This window comes from Solanum verrucosum, unplaced genomic scaffold (assembly GCF_900185275.1).
Source record: "Solanum verrucosum unplaced genomic scaffold, falcon-dt-bn FXZP01000230.1, whole genome shotgun sequence".
NCBI classification, from domain to species: domain Eukaryota; kingdom Viridiplantae; phylum Streptophyta; class Magnoliopsida; order Solanales; family Solanaceae; genus Solanum; species Solanum verrucosum.
The window spans coordinates 2422207-2439159 of record NW_026019954.1 but is presented as its reverse complement, the minus strand read 5'-3'; the positions used below and the strand labels follow the sequence as shown (position 1 = coordinate 2439159).

Sequence of the window (16953 nt, the reverse complement as noted above, 5' to 3'; positions counted from 1 at the left end):
AGTACGTGGTATGTAGGGGTGTTCGTGGTTCGATTTGGATTGGTTATTGGTTAAAACCAAAACCAAACCAATCTAGTCCGTTTTTTAAATTTCTAAAATCAAACCAAATCAAATGAAAAAAAATAACCGTGGGTTTGGTTATTAACGGTTTGGTTTAGTTTTTCCAATTTGAAAGTAATAAATTTTTGAGGACATACATATCTTGATAGACACAAACACCTAGTACATGAACAATCCACTGAAAATCTATTGTTGGTTCAATTAAACAATACTACTAAAGTTATCATTACAAGAACAAAGTGATTCAATTAAGAGTAGTTGTAACTATCTTATGAAATGTATGGTAGGTAAAGACTAAAGTAATGAATTTTGATGGACTTGGACTTATGATTGTATTAGATGGACTAAAATTTACGTGTTGGGCTTGAGAAAATGGTAAAGTTAACGACTTAAGTTACTTGAAATTTAACAAAATATTTATATTTTATTTATGAATAATATATAAATAATTATAAAATTTATATATCTAATTTATCCATTTAGTTTGGTTATTTTTGCAGTTATTTTTTAGTAAAATCAAAACCAAACCAAATAGTATCGATTTTTCAAAATGTAAAACCAAACCTAACCATATCAAACCAAATATCGATTTTTTTAATCAGTTTAATTCGAATTGCAATTCAATTTAGTTTTTTAACCATAACTATGAACAACTCTAGTGGTATGTATCCCACCCCCTAACTACTAGTGTGCTATTTTGGCATAGACGAGAACTCGAGAAGAAACGAAAGGGCTAAAAAAAAAAAAAAAAGAGAAGAAAGAAAAATATAAAGAGAACAAAAGTGCAACTTTCAAGAAAATATGTAAAAATAAAATAAAAAATCTATAAAACTATTTTAACATAATTTCTGAAGTGCCAAGTGCAATAGTTTTTTAATGATTTTCTAGGCTTAATTTTTTTCAAAAGCTCTCATATCATTAAAAATATTTGAAATATTTAAATAAAAAATTCACTTATTAATGTAGATTTTGTTCACATACACACAATAATTTCTCTCTTAAGTTAAATTTTATATGATTCGTCACTATCCATGCGTTAATTTGAAAATTGATTATGTGTCATTATATATTCATATCAATGAGTATATATGGCAATCAAAGCTCAATAATTTCTTTTTGTGTATGTGTCCTTGAAGCTGTGGATAAAGGTAGCAAAGCGACAAGTAGACGAACAAAGACATTAAGTTGACCCTATGTGATGACTTTGTTATTTTTATATTCATCTCGTTGAATCATAATATCAATCTCAGTTATTGGATTAAAACAGTCTAAAAATATTCTTAATATAATGTGATATTATCACGCAAGTTTTTTTTTCTCTAAAAGCATCACATCATTAATTAAGAATACCCAACACCAATATGGGAGTTTGTTCACGTCTAACCAAAGACGGTTCTAAAGAGTCTTATAATAAACATGCACTTTAAGACTCCAAATTTAAGGAACCCTATTTTTTTAACATAGTAATAGGAGTAATAGGTTTTTAAAAAAATAATTGAGGACTTTTTTGTTTTGTTTATTGAGTATTGTTTGTAGAAAAAATAAACTTTTCATATAAACAAATTATTACGAGTTTGACATATCTATAGTACTATGTCTATGTCTCATGAAAGATTAATTGAATTAACTAGATTATCAATTGAAAAAAAATATATTAAAAGAATGATTATAAATTATTTTTTTATCAATTTTGCATCCCAAAAAGCGAGAAGAATAGACTTCATAAAAAAAAATATATATATTTTAAAAATATTTAAGGCCTCCATTTGATTTTAGTTTTAGGTCATTAATGTTCTTGAACGGTCCTCCACACAACCAACAAATACGTGTAATTGTCTTGTCATTCATCCACTCTTATTTCTCAATGAGAGATCTTATGTTCACACTCTCTGAATAAAAAATCTTCAGAAGGGAACATTTCCTCTTTCGTGGACTTTATGTTGCGAAAAAAATAGAACAATTCGTTTAGTGAGTTTTGAATACCGAATGAATATATGTAAAAAGAAAAAAAAAGTAATTTCTCAATATTAGTTTTCGTTTTGTTTTTTATTATGTGTTTGGTACCAATTTTAATTCCCCGATCAATTTGAATTCATGCAATATAAGACTTATTAAAGAAAGAAACATTTTGTACCAAGATTTTTTTTATTCCTATGCTCGAACTCGAATCATCATATTTATCTATCTCAACATAACTTTTAACAATACGATAGAGTTCGATATTAATATTCACACGTGTGATCGTCCAACTCAAAATATATTTATAAGTTGTAGAATTAAGTAGTATTTATTGTGAAATCTTCTTGCCGACATATATATTATATATAAATAAATTAGTTTACTCATTGCGTTTGTGATTTAATTTGAGTTTATTGGGAAAAAACTTAGAAGCTCTTTTTATCAATGTTACTAAAATAATTATGCAATGACAGAAGCCAATTAGGTGCTAACACTCTGTTTGGATCATTGTTATTCATCGTTTTATAATGTATTATACTCTATTATACTGTACTGTATGGTAGATACAATGTTTGGCTAGATTGTATTGTTTATTGTTGTTTAATAACATTTTAATTGTTTGGTTTGATTATATCATACTGTATTGTAATTGATAAATTTACTAAAATATCCTTAATTATCCTAGGGTAGGAGGTTTGACTAGAATTAAATAATATAAGATAAAGGGTAAAATAGTATTTTGAAATATTATGTAAAGATATAATTGGAAAAAGAAATTAAGTAACAATGGGAACACATCAAATCGGTTGTTCCATAAAATAGGGATTTTCATTGTTATGTAACAACGAAATTTAACAATATAATACAATACATTTTAAGTAACAATCAAAACAAACATTGTAGATATACTAACGATATAATACAATACAATGGATAACAATGATCCAAACATAGTGTAAAAGTACAAGGACAAACAAAGTTGTTCTAATGAATAATAGAAACAAAAGAAAGTTTCCAACTTGTTAAAATAATAATGTCACCAAGACCTTACAACATGCAGACCCATATTGACATGCTAACTCTCACAAGGGCCTAGCTAGCCCCCCCACTCCCTTTCACCCACTCTGCAATAAATGCACGTACAGATAAATTCAAAATTTAAACTTTGAAAACATTTTAGATAACCTTAACAAAATTAGTTATAGAATGATAGTATGAATCAATGATAATGGAATCGATTGGATTCACTCCACTACCAAGGGTTACATGATAGTTGTATAAGTATTTTTTTCATTCCTTATTAGACGTATTTAAACTCTAGTACTGGTATAAAATCGTCTTTGATGAAAAATATTTTACTTATTAAAAGTGAAATTTCTCAATATAAAATTGAATTTAATCAAACATCAGAACCGTACTAAACACCCAAAAATAAAAATGAGGGGCCAATCTCATATAAATTTGCCATACCCACCAATCTCATCTCTCTTTATCTTGTTCCACGTTTTTCTTTTTAAAATTATAAAAATTGGAAGAGTATGGGACTCCCACCTAGATCCTTAATTATTATGCAAATTCGGATATTCTTTTCTTTATATATATATAAGAAAAAGACTGATCTATCCTTGAATTTCGTAGCCATTGCTGTTAATTTTAAATATTTTAAATGGGGGATATATTACTTTATGTTGTGCACAACTACTAGCAATTTTTATTTCTAAGTGATTCTTAGGTTTGACATTTTTTTTAATTCTGTAAACTAAAAAATTCAGTGGATAATTAATGAATGACAACTCTTTTATAGCTTTTTTTTTTTTTTTTGCCTAATTCTTATAAATAGGAGTGATATTTACAATAATATAGAGCTTATCTTTGAAACTTAGACACCAAATTCATGTGGTATATGGTTGAACACGATAATATTTTAAGTTACTTAAAATTTTCAGAGTATTTAAAATACGTCACTTTTAATGAATCAAATTAAAAAATTGTGATATAATACACATGTCTGATTTAAACACTTTAACAATTAGCTAACCTGGTCCATTCTTGAACAAAAAATGAGGTCAGTGTAACTGTGTAATTGAACCAAAATTGCACCTAAGGAGTAAGGACATGGCTTATAATTTATATATTGGTCAATGCAATTGATATGGACCCACTATAACAAAAATAACTTTTAACGCCAATAAATAGATACATTAATAAAGAGTGTTAAAGTCTTTATCGGCATTTGTTAAGTGTCATTAGATTCAATATCACTAAAGGTTTTAGGGACATATATAAAGAGTACTAATTGCTGCTAAAAATATATATTTAGCGGCAATTAAACTATTACCGTTAATTAATTGTTGTTAAAGACCACTTTTTATGTAGTGACCATGTGAACTAAAGTCAGGAATATTTCTTTTTCAAAAATGAATTGAATTACTCTATATTTATTCGAATGAAAAGTGATACTATATAGATACAAAATTAGTAAAGTGTGACACTACCATAACCTAAGAACGCTTTTGAAGTAATTACTATAAGAGATTAACATTTAATCACTCCGCCATGTGTATTATATTATTTTTTATTTAAGGGTCGTTTAATTATGTGAAATGAAATCGTGATTTGAAATTATGACATGAAATCATATGAGATAAAGTTGAAGTTTTGTTAGGACATACCGTTTGTATTTTTTAGTTGTATTGTTTGTTCATTAATATAAAAACCTAGCTAATAGGTGAAAACTATTAAAATTGCTCCAATTTTCTTTTACAATCTTACAAAATAAGCAAAAGTTCATAATAAAAATATAATACATTATCACAAAACTATTCTAAAGAAATATAACATTTATTGATCGAACTTAAATTCAATAAAATATAAAATTGAACATGAGTTGTTTGTTTACTACATTGTTCTAGAATATTCCTCTAGAAAGTAGAAACTCTTTATGGTTTGAAAATAAGACACAAGACAGCTACTAACATAACGGTTTGTCAACTAATTTGTTCAATTTCAACATTCACAATCTTTTGCCGTAAAATAAATTCCTTTTAAAAAAACGTTTGTTAAAGCCAAATCCAAATGGGACCTAAGAGACTTGTATTTTATTTAGAAAAATTGACATAAGTAATCATTCACTAAAATAATAGTTTGGAAATATATATTTTTTGGTATATTATTAATATATGATATACATATAATATATTTGAATATTAAATAATTAATAATATTTTTTATATTTAACTATTGCATATAGTTATTTTTAGTTGATCGACTTAATGTGTGTCCTTGATTAAACGGCATTTTTATATTTTTAGTTGATCGATTTAATGTGTGTCCTTGATTAAACGACATTCAAATATAGAGCGTTAATTATTCAAAGCTACCACATAGACACAAACCCCTAAATTTTTAGCGTATTGTCTCTTAAATGTTAAGAGTAGGGGTGGGGCGGCGGGATTGGCAAATCCCAAAATCCAATTAAAATCGAATATTTTAGATATTTGATATGAATTTTAGGATTATGGATACTGGATTTCGAATCTTATTTTTAAAATTTATGAATTTTAGATTGGATATTTGTTTTACTACAAATATTTGGATCTTTGAAAATTCCAATTTTTATGTCTTATATTTAGTTTTATCAGATCATGAGTGCAATGTTATTAAGTTCAGTTTTCAAAGGTTCTATAGATTAGTACCCTACGTCCCTATCTATTACAATATCAAGTCCAATATGAAACTAATAACATAAGTGGCAGAGTGGTCTCAATCATGTTAACCATAGAAAATTTTACACTCTAACTCTCTAAGGAGCGAACTATTAGGTAAATTGAAGAAGGTTTACACTCTAATTAATCTTTATAGTCGTAATTTATAGTACATAATAGAACGTTAGGTTGGAGTTTATAGCACATATGTGTAGAGTAGAGATATTGTATACTACGCGTGGAATGTGGATACAAGTGAACACATAGAGTAAATTTAATGCATTTCAATATTATTATATGTGCAAACACAGTACACTTCGCTTCTGAAACCAAAATGCTGCTTCATTTCATTTCATTACATAATTAAGCTATATCTCGCTATACACAACCCTCAAATTAAAGGAAAGAGAATTTGTTATTATATACGTTCAAATATGTTATTATAATACATATGTTAGTATTTGTTTTGTAAGCTATTTTTGTTTTTTTATCTTTAAACCACACTAGGAATAGTTTTAGCAACATTAAGCATTCCTACAGTAGTGTATTAAATCATTAACAATGTCAGTTTAGAAGTGTTATATGAACACAGGAGTAATTTGTTGATGAAAGTGCTACACGTAGTTGAGAGAATTTTGAACTAAAACGCACCATCCTTGTTGAAATTTTCATTGATGAATGTGATCGAACATACAATAAATGAATTGAACATGGAAAAGGGACACGGTTAATAAAAGACAAGATATGAACTTCAAGATTTCATTTGAGAAGGATAACAAAAAGCACTGCAACATTCCTAAGTATGAGACTACCACCTAATGAAAAGAATTATGCTCTCCACACGAATATGTACAGAACTAGTTGCTATCTTCCAGGTCCCCCCATATCAACATTTGGGACTCTACTCAGTCAGTTTATATGTGTTCCTGTGACTTGCTCATCAGCAGCTCGTAATGGTTCTGCAAATCACAGACTTGCCATCTGACCAGAGTTCCATGTTCAGAGCCTTCAATGAGTTTGGTAACTTTCTGAAACAATATCCCCACATGGCCAAGTTCAGTTCCCTCTCTGTCCTGGGCTTCTTTCATGGACTAGTTGTCTTGTCAAGGCCAGACATACTACTTACACCATGCTGCAAAGTCTCTAGGGTCAGTCTCGATGGTATATATCATCAACAGAGAAGCAATCATAGAGGGTTGCCATTTTCCAGCTGAATGGCTGAATATTCAAGATCATTTGCTGAGATAAGCTTTTTTCCTTCTCATCCCAACCGAAGCAAGCATATACTAACAATCATTTATTTCAAACATTTACCATTATAATCTGTCAGCAAAAGAACTTCAGGCACGACTGAGCGAGCTCCCATGCTCAAAGTCCCATTAACTGGTTAAAGCTTCCAACAGTACCACCATAATCAACCAGGATCTCTTCCTTTCTGACATACCCACCCATTCTCTTCATTGACAAGAATTCTTTTGTCAAACAATATTCTGAACACGAAATCTGCTGCTTGACCAGCTGTGTTATCAACCTCTGTCCAAGCCAGGAGCAAAGTCTTCTGGAAAAAAAACAGCTTTCTTACTTCCATATAGCCTTCCATTCTTGCATCACCAAGGAGTACTTTATACCAAACCATGTTGCACATAAGATCAGCATGTGTAGCTGTGCCATCAACCAATCTCCTAGCCAGGAGCAAAGACACCATCAGGAACAAAAATGATTGGTCCCTGTGATATGTGGCACATATTCATGGACACCAACTACAGGTCTCTTCTCCCAATTCCAGCTGTATTTTGCCTCCTTTGTATACCATTTTGCCAGGCATCTCTAGATCTATCAGCAGGTTGATCAAAATCATTCAACGAATTGTCCAGTGATGGCTTAGGATGCCTATAACTTCCATTCCTTACATGTAATGCATTTGGCTTTTCATCATCTTCTGAAGGTGTTCCTGACCTGGGCTCCATGTGTGGATCATATATTCTATGTCGTAACCCAGATCTTAAATCTCGATTATTAGACATATTGGTCGGTGGAGCAGCATGAGAAGCTGCCTTGGGTAGCAAGAAGTCCTTAGGCAAAGTATCCATGTCCATGTAACATTTTCTGGTTTTGGCATCAGCAATCAATGCAGCCCAATCTTCTGATTGCACCAGAGCATTGGCATTACCCATTACCTGTTAAGAGAACAATAAAGATTAAAGTTAATATTGACTCATGTTGCCGTTTGCACATATATATTATGACTATATAGCATTATGCACATAAACAGAGACCCAAGTAACATACCCAAAGAGCTCGTCTTGCACGAGTAAGAGCAACGTTCATTCGCCGTATATCTGCAACAAACCCAACCCCATGACCTGAGGCACGCACACATGACATTATAATAACATCACGCTCTTGACCCTGGAAAGCATCCACAGTATTTATGTAAATGTCCTTTCCTTCTTCAGAATTTAAAACATCCCCGAACTCCCTTTGGAGGCATTTAAGTTGCAGCTTGTATGGAGTGATTATACCTACAGTAACCTTCCCAACACCAAGAGATTTACAAGTTTTTTGAAGATGCTCATACAAACGAAGACAGAACTGTGCTTCATGTGTATTCTGATATGAAACAGATCCACCTCTATGTGATTCCCGACCATGTGTAATGTCATAAAAGATATAAGGCTTCAGTAAAGGCTCCTTGTAGTAAACTTCGTCAGGCAGATTCACAACACTTTCACTATCACTAAGGCGGCCTTGATAAAAGTACCTAGACGGAAAATCCCTAATTTGTGGGTGCATCCTGTACTGCACTGATAACAACATAGTTGGGCAGCCTGCTTGCTGAAACCTCTCAAAGAGGCTTCTACTGTACATCAAAGTTCCAGCTGCTTTGCTGATAACCGTAGCAGGAAGCTGCTGCGGATCCCCAACAAGAACACATCGTGCTGCACCAAGAGAAAGAGGAGGAAGGACTCCTACTTCACTGGCCTGGGCTGCTTCATCAATGACTACCATGTCAAAACCATGGGTAAGACGAGAGAATAATTTTCTCCCACTACTTGAGACAGTAGTGAAAACAATTTCAGCTTCATTGGCAAAACTAGCCTCCAGACTAGCACGAGCTTCCTCCATGTTGAAATTGTTACCACCACGGAACCTACTCTCTAAAATCAGAAGGCGGGACATCTCCACCAGTATTTTATCTCTATTCTCAACCACTGCCGCAAGGTTCTGCAATAGAGTATCTCGATTTTGGTCCCTAGCCATAAGAACATCAGGGTCAACTCCAACAGATCCCTGTGCACGACCAGCAGCTGCAGCAACTGTTAGTTCTCTTTGAAGGCCAGCTATCTGCTGCGACAACTGAGCTTCACGAGCTCTCAACTGGTGCATCCACCCATAAACTTCATCACGACTCTTCATCAAAAGCTGTTCAGTCCTCCGCTCCACAGAAACTGCTTGGGCGGCACGCGTTTGGGAATCCACCCCAACTCGTGCAACATCAGGTCGATAAACTTTCATCTCACCGTCAATGAATCCACGATCAAGAACACGTGCAAGAAGCTCGTCAGTTGCAGCATTTGAAGGAGCACAGACAAGCATTCTAGGTTTTGGACATAGCTTTGGGAGGGTTCTGAAGAGATTCTGATCCATGCTTAGCAGGACTTCATCAATGGATCCAGTAACAACATTATCGGAGTTATTCTCGTTATTCTGCTTATAGCTTTCAGGAGCTAGTTTCTTGAGCAATGCTGTGTAATAGTGCTGATACTGAACAAGATGGATGACATTCAGCATTCCCCACACTGTGTGTGTTTTACCTGTACCAGGTGGCCCTTGAACTAGAGTAAAAGGCCATGGATCTTGCCTCTTTGTCATACCATTAGTTCCAGCAGCTGTATGCGTTGCAGCCCACTGGATTGCTGCTAACTGTGGTTCATTAAAGGTCCTGTGCAAGTGGTCAGTAAAGTTTGGTGTAAAGCAGTCAGGCATTGAAGGTGTCTGCTCTTCATACTTAGGGAAGTGCTCCGGACTGGGCTGAAGAATTGCATTTTGCATCTACACATAAGACCATAATTCTTTATTCAAACTGGTAAACAGGCAGAAAAGTAATTTCCAGGAAAGAGCTGGCTTTAAGATATAACCTGTAGATTAAGACGCCGAAATGCATGTAAAGCTACATATTCTCGTTGGGTGGTAGCTAGAGAACCCAGAACAGTCAGAAACCAGATGCCTCTTGGTTGCAGTTTCCGCAGTATGTGATCACTACCAATATTGCTGAAAGAACAAAATACAAAGACGTTTAGCTCACTAGTAACAAAGGCGGAAGGAATTAAAAAGCCTAATCACTGACCTGTTGGTGTCATACGGATCTCCAACATAGAAGTGCAGGATGGCTCCGGCAGGGTCTCGAGTATCAATAGGTATGTGTCGCCTCACAGTACCAGCCACACGACCACTAATTTCAGGCTCATCACCATCCCCGAATGTTGAGGTGCCACTTCTCCGTGATCGGACTGCTTAATTGGTACGGAAATATTAAGAAGAAACATGGGGAATTTGAAATACACACCAGCAGAATGTTATATAGAACCAACCTGATCCAGGACGTGGAGTGGAGAGAACTGCTACATCTCCCTCTTTGAATAACCACTTCCACTCACAATCTGGAAAAAGGATTACATCATACCATCCTGTGCAGAAGGAACACAGTGCTGATTAGAAAGGGAGGAAAAGAAATTCAGCCAGGCCGACCAAAACTTCCCGGCTCTTAAACTTTCTCTTTAATGTGTGTGTGTGTGTGTTTACTCTCTCAGAGTGAAGCCATTCTAAGAGTAAGCTATATTAAGTGGACCTCCCAAACACTTCTGTTATCCTCAATACAGTAAAATTTGTCATGCTTGATACTCGAAAACCTAGAGATAAAATGAAAAAATGAATCCCTCAAGAGCAGCTCAAAGTCACAACATTAACTGTTCGACCTCCTTCGTCCCCACTGAATGATGAGGGAATTGAATAGCTTCCCAAATATGTATTTGGTATAAACAAAGTTGTTCTTCATATCCAAGTCAAAGGATAAAATAAATATATAAATAAAGTTGCCACATTATACCTCTTTCTCGCCGTTCAATATTTTTAATATGGACCCTCACATGGGTTCCTGTATCAGCCATCTCCTCCCAAGTACTGTACAGCTGTGCCCGGCATTCCTCAAAGAGCAAGGGTTCAAACACCTTAACATACTCTTCCACAGATTCAAACTGACCAGGTACACACTGAAGCTCCGCTTCATCTGACATGAAGAGAGAAGTTCACCCCTTAATAATACACCATATGATGGAGCTTCATGCACCACACCACGTTTTGACATAACAAAGGCAAATAAGAAATTGAAAAAAAAAATCCTTATGAGGCTCAAGGAGCAGTACAATGCGACTCACTACTCAACATGCCTAAACAGGTGCTTCAGAGGAGCAAACCGAAGAATCATTAAACAATAAAGTTAGCTAACACATAGATGTACTCAGAACTTTATCCTGATACATATGAACAGGTTAGTCATGGAAATCATGAAAAATACACTAATAATCATATAGCCAACTTTGAGATGACACAAAAAATTCTTCCATCCCACAAGCTATCCTGATGATTGAGATGCCCACCAGATGAAGCTGGAGGATCCCCTTTGCTATGCATGGGCCTGAGTAATATAAACACCACTACTTAATAAACTAAAACAGTAAATCCTGCCTCACCAAGCATCCCATAGGACAGGAAGCTAAATATGGCCAGTAAAACAACCTAGAAGAAAGTGGTAGTATAAAACACATGTTATTGAATACACTTGAACCATCATAAGGAACTGACTGATCATACAAGAAAGAGAGATGCAACAATGTTCAGCTGGTAAAATGGTACCAGTTTATAGCTTTCCAATGAAAACAAAAAGAAAGTTTTATGATCCAGAACACTTGAAAAATGAAAAATACAACATAAAAGAAGTTTAAAGGGTTAGTAGATCTTGAATGACCACTTCGGTCCAGTGCCCAGTGGGAAAAAACACATACTTGCTTCTTCGAATAAAACCTAGAGCAAAGATGAATTCTGTACTATCTCATGACACAATCATTATTATAGTGCACAAGAAAAAGTGAAGGGATTTGCTTGTGCACCACTCATTCTAACAATTTTCTAGGGAAATGCAAAATTTTGATAAAATAAATGCCTATCTCCCATCACTTACCTTACTAGGCACAGTAAGAGCAATGCTCTATTGAAACCTAAGTTGGAGCATCAGAAAGCTGGACATACCCCAAACAAGAATCAACAAGAAAAAGTTTATATGCTAAGATAGCTTAAAAAGCACAGAGAAGAAAAAAAAATTCAAGACAGAAGACTAACGAAGCAAATTTTGATTCAACAAAAAGTAATGGTAATAATCACAATGATAAAAGATGAGAATAATAATCAAGTGGAACTCAAAAGTACCTGGATGTTGCCAAAACTTCTCGTTTGTCACCTCACGAATAAGGCGTTCTACAGATGTATCTTGGCACGGGCTACTTACTATAGGTTGCTTCTTGGATGGAGGTTTTTTGGCTCCCAATTTTGGTTCCATGGAATTTTGACTGGTCAGAGCAGGCTTCCTACCAGGCAACTGTGAATTTCTATTTTGCCTCTGATCTGTGGGATGTTTCCAAGAACTCTGTCTAGGTATAGGTGGTGTTTGAGCCTCAGACGTGAGGTCAGTAGCACTATTCAACCGTCTTGGCCGACCTAGAGGTGCTAGGTTCACATCAGCACTGGATTCAGATCTAGAATCATTAGATTCCACAGGTAAGTTTCCTTCATTAGTTGAATCAATTTGTTTCATATCTTTGACAAGTACCTGACTCTGCTTTTCCCCATTCTTTTCAGAAGGCGAAGGAACATTACGAGACTCTTTCACAATGCGAGTTGTAACAGGTGCTGGGAAATTTTGGCGTCTAGCAATACTTTTTTGAGAACCTGCCTGTTTAACATCTTCCAAATCAAGAAACATGGTCTTCCTACTGCGCTTCTTTCCCAGCATCGCTTCCTTCTGTTGGTCAACCTTAGGACGCTTACCAAAATTATTAGCACACTTCAATGCATGACTTGCCTCAACACCTCGAATCTCTCTATGCTTTGGCACCTGCCCAGAATCCTCCTGACCATCCATGGTGATATCAGCTTTACTACTGGTTTCAGAATTTCTGCTACTATTGCTTTTCCTGTCACTTGTATCACGATCTAATTCTAAAGAAGAAATATTGTAATTTTCACCATTCCCTTTCTCGTTATCCTGAGAAGCATTATCAACAGAGCCAACTTTATCACTATTGCTCACCGGCTCAACTGCTGATTTCTCCTGCGAAGCTTTATCAACATCAGTATTCGACTTATCATTCAAGCCACAATTTTTATCTGCATATGTTGAACCCTCTGCATCAGACCATTCACCTTCTTCCTTTTCAGTCACTTGCATATCAAGAGAGTTAAGATCTGGCTGGATCAAAGACTTCATTGTATGTTCCTGACTTGATTTAGATAATGAAGCGCCACCCGAAGTTGAAGGCCCAGCACTCCCATGTTCCTCGGGAGCTCTAGATGCCTCTGCACCTTTTGACCGAACAAAGGGCTGAAAACCTGAAACGGAAGAGGCATGGGAAAATGCATGATTGTTTACTATCCCCGGAGGATCAACAGACGATGCCAAAAACTCAGAAGTGTTGGTACTAGAAGAAGGAACTGCTCTCTGAGGCAGTAAACAGAGGACACCATCATTAACCTGCTCATCCTCAGCAGGGGGTTCATTAAGATCAAACAACGCCCTTCCTTTAGAACCCATCTCAAATATAATTGCATATACACTGAACAAAAAGAGCTTATACCACCACCTCTTGCAAATATTTAATTCTCGCAGAGCTATCGACAACTATTCTAACACCTCTTTATTGCTCAAAGATCATTAAAAGCAAGAAAGACTGCAATTTGGGGAATGCAACAAACTTGATTAAAGGACAACAGTCACATCCATCAAACACATAGGTTTGCAATTCACTCTACAACATAAGGCTTACATCATCGTCGTCTATTTGGACTACTAAAATCATGAAGCAAGTGAATTTCTTTAGTAGCAGTCAGCACTCACAAGTCACAGCTACAGTTGCAAAATCTTAAAAACAGGAACGTATAGTTATAGCCTGCATGATCAAATTAATATTTCAATCAGCAATTCATCTTTCAGCAGAAAAAAAAAAAGGAAAACCAAAAAAAAACTCAGGCATGCTATGATCGGGGAGTTAAACTCTTGAATCTTGATTGTTACAGTAGCACAAAGATTAACTGTGTCATAATCAATGAAACAATAAAGAGAAGGCAAAAAGACACTGAAAAATCATCACCAAGCTCAAGCCCTAAAAGTATCTGCAATTTCAAATCCTATGCAACACCATGCAATTACGAATGAGCCTCAACAACCAAATACGAGGAAAAACAACTACAGAACTAAGAGGAAGGAAAATGGGCTACAGAGATTGCACAAATTCCAAAGAAAGTTTATCAGTTCTTTTCAAAATTGGTGCCTATATTTCTCCTTTTTTTTTACACCTCGACTAATTCCAAGAGTAACCACCTCCCACCAGCAACAGGTATCAGACAAATGGGACACCTCACAATTGGGATTCGAACCTGAGACCTCAATGTTCTCAAACCCACTTCACTAACCACTAGGCCACACCCATTCCCCTTGGGTGCAATTCGTTCCTATATTACACATATGATTTTTCCAATCTGTATATGAACTATATCCAAATGCCTAAAAATTCTGTATGTCAATATTCTCTCATAGCCCTCCAAAAGATCTACCCATATTCCCCTAACAAACCCTAGCCTCAATCATTCACATCTATTAATCCACCATTACAAACTCATCAAAACAACACATAAGCAGTCCTATCTTTTCATTTCCCCACAATAAAATATACAGTAAGTAATGCAACAAACAGTACCCAACTCCACAAAATGAATGATGCATCAAAAACAAATCCAACCAATGTGACAAAAATACACTCAGTACATAAATAATACAGCTAACAACAACTATCACCCAACTAAATCACCCCTAACACCTTTCAAGGTTGAATACCAGATTGAACCCTACCAATCAAAAAAAATCATCAAACAGATACAATCTTAACCAATTCCAATTAGGGTTTCCAATAATCTAACAACCAATCAAAAAAAATTAAAAATTTACACAAACCATTAGTCAATTTACCAAAGAAATTCTCAATTCCACACACACTATTCACTTCAGATCAAACCCAATTTAATCCACTAAATAGTCACTTTTTCGATCTATTTTTCAACAAAATTTATTCGATCTATTTTTTATTTACTCTTTTACTATTAATTATATATTATTATTATTAATTAATCAAATTGTGTGGAGAGAGAGAGAGAGAAAGAGAAGGGAAAAGTACCTCCAAACAGCACCACGAAATCTAGAAAGGGTCAAAGAGAAAAAAAAAATTATTAATATAAATAAAATTTTGATTTTATTTATATTAAAATAATAAATTTCTCTTATTTTTACTATATAGTTTTTGTGCTTTGTATATCTGTAGAGAAAAATAACAGAGAGTTTTTTCTAGAGAGAGAAAGAAGAGAACACAAATGAAAGTGAAGAGAATAGAGTGGGGAGAGCCCTATTTATAGGAAAAATACAAAGCCCATGTGGCCCGCCGGAGAAAACGCCGATCACCGTTAATTTAATTTTTCCGGCAGATACTTAATCTGACGGCGTTCACTTTATCTTTTTAATTTGATTAAATTAAACCTACTTTGTCTTTTTCATAAGAAGTATAATAATGATTTGGTGTACGTAAATACCCTTTGGTTTTTCTTTATTTACATAGTGTAAATAATCAATATTGGAGAGTAAATTTGTTATTTCTTTTAGTGTTTTGCATGATTTTCTGTCTAGATACATTTAACAATAGTATATATAAAAGAGATTCGTGTTTAAATTTTTATTTTTTTTGGACTTTTAAGGAAAAAAAGGAAAATGAAGAGAGATTTAATTTTTCATTTTTTAGTATGTATTAATTAGATTAATTAAAGAAAGTTTCCAAGAGAGAAAATAGGTAAGGTGTGAATAGGTTCATATGTGGTTATCATATTTGTCACTTATCAAAATATTAATGTCATGTTGATAGAGTTTTTATAATATTAGTTTATTTTAATTTTATACATTAATGATATTAGAAAAGACTATATTTATTTTTTTTGTAATTTGATTTGCTCTATAGCAAAATAAATTGTCTCTTTTATTGTGTTATAGATGTTTATATGTAATTTTGTTTTAGATGATATGATTATGTAAATTTATCTAGTATAGTTCATATATAATAGTGTCGCGCCCTAAATATGGAGAGGTACGATATGCATTCGATGCTTCACTAGATTGAGAGAATCAAATATAATATGCATAATTATTTTTTATCACGGGCTAAATATGGGGAGGCAAACATTCGGTGCTTCACTAGATCGAGTGAATCAAATATAACTCGCGTAATTATTTTTTGTCACGCCCTAAATATGGGAGAGACAATAAGCATCAATTGTTTCACTAGATCAAGAGAATAAAAAAAAACTTGTGTGATTGTACTTTGTCAGGCTCTAAATATGGCGAGGTGCGACAAGCACCCGATGCTTCACTTGATCGACTGAATCAAACATTACTCACTAATTATACTTCATCACGTCCTAAATATTGGGAGGCGCAACAAGTATCTGGTGTGTCACTAGATCGAGTGAATCAAACATAACTCACATAATTATCTTTTTGTAACACCCTAAATATGGAGATGCACGATAAACATTTGGTGCTTCACTAGGTCAAGCGAATCAAATATAACTTGCGTGATTATCTTTTTGTCACGTCCTAAATATGGAAAGGCACGATAAGTATTCGGTGTTTCACTAGGTCGAGCAAATCAAATATAACTCACATAATTATTTGTTATCATGCCCTAAATATGGGAGACACAACAAGCATCAGGTGCTTCACTAGATCGAGAGAATAAAAAAACTCGCACGATTATACGTTGTCACGCTCTAAATTTGGGGAGGTGCAACAAGCACCCGGTTATTCACTAGATTGATTGAATCACATAACTCACATAATTATACTTCGTTACGCCTTAAATAT

The 16953-nt window shown here is 34.3% G+C and overlaps 1 protein-coding gene across 3 annotated transcripts; it reads right to left on the bottom strand.

The window, feature by feature from the left end:
• Positions 1–6485: 6485 nt before the first annotated feature.
• On the bottom strand, positions 6486–15344 carry LOC125814084 (uncharacterized). 3 transcript variants are annotated; one of them, XM_049493533.1, is made up of 8 exons: positions 15224–15344; positions 12207–13942; positions 10831–11010; positions 10316–10411; positions 10072–10237; positions 9863–9995; positions 8013–9776; positions 6486–7900 (listed from the first exon to the last, which is right to left on the bottom strand). In XM_049493533.1, the coding sequence occupies exons 2-8, from the start codon at positions 13585–13587 to the stop codon at positions 7484–7486; spliced, it is 4137 nt and encodes a 1378-aa protein (XP_049349490.1). In that variant the 5' UTR covers positions 13588–13942; positions 15224–15344; the 3' UTR covers positions 6486–7483. The 3 variants fall into 3 exon arrangements, with proteins under 3 accessions (XP_049349490.1, XP_049349492.1, XP_049349491.1); XM_049493535.1 differs by having other exon boundaries at positions 10072–10234; positions 15224–15343; XM_049493534.1 differs by lacking the exon at positions 15224–15344 and adding an exon at positions 15019–15144.
• Positions 15345–16953: the final 1609 nt, after the last annotated feature.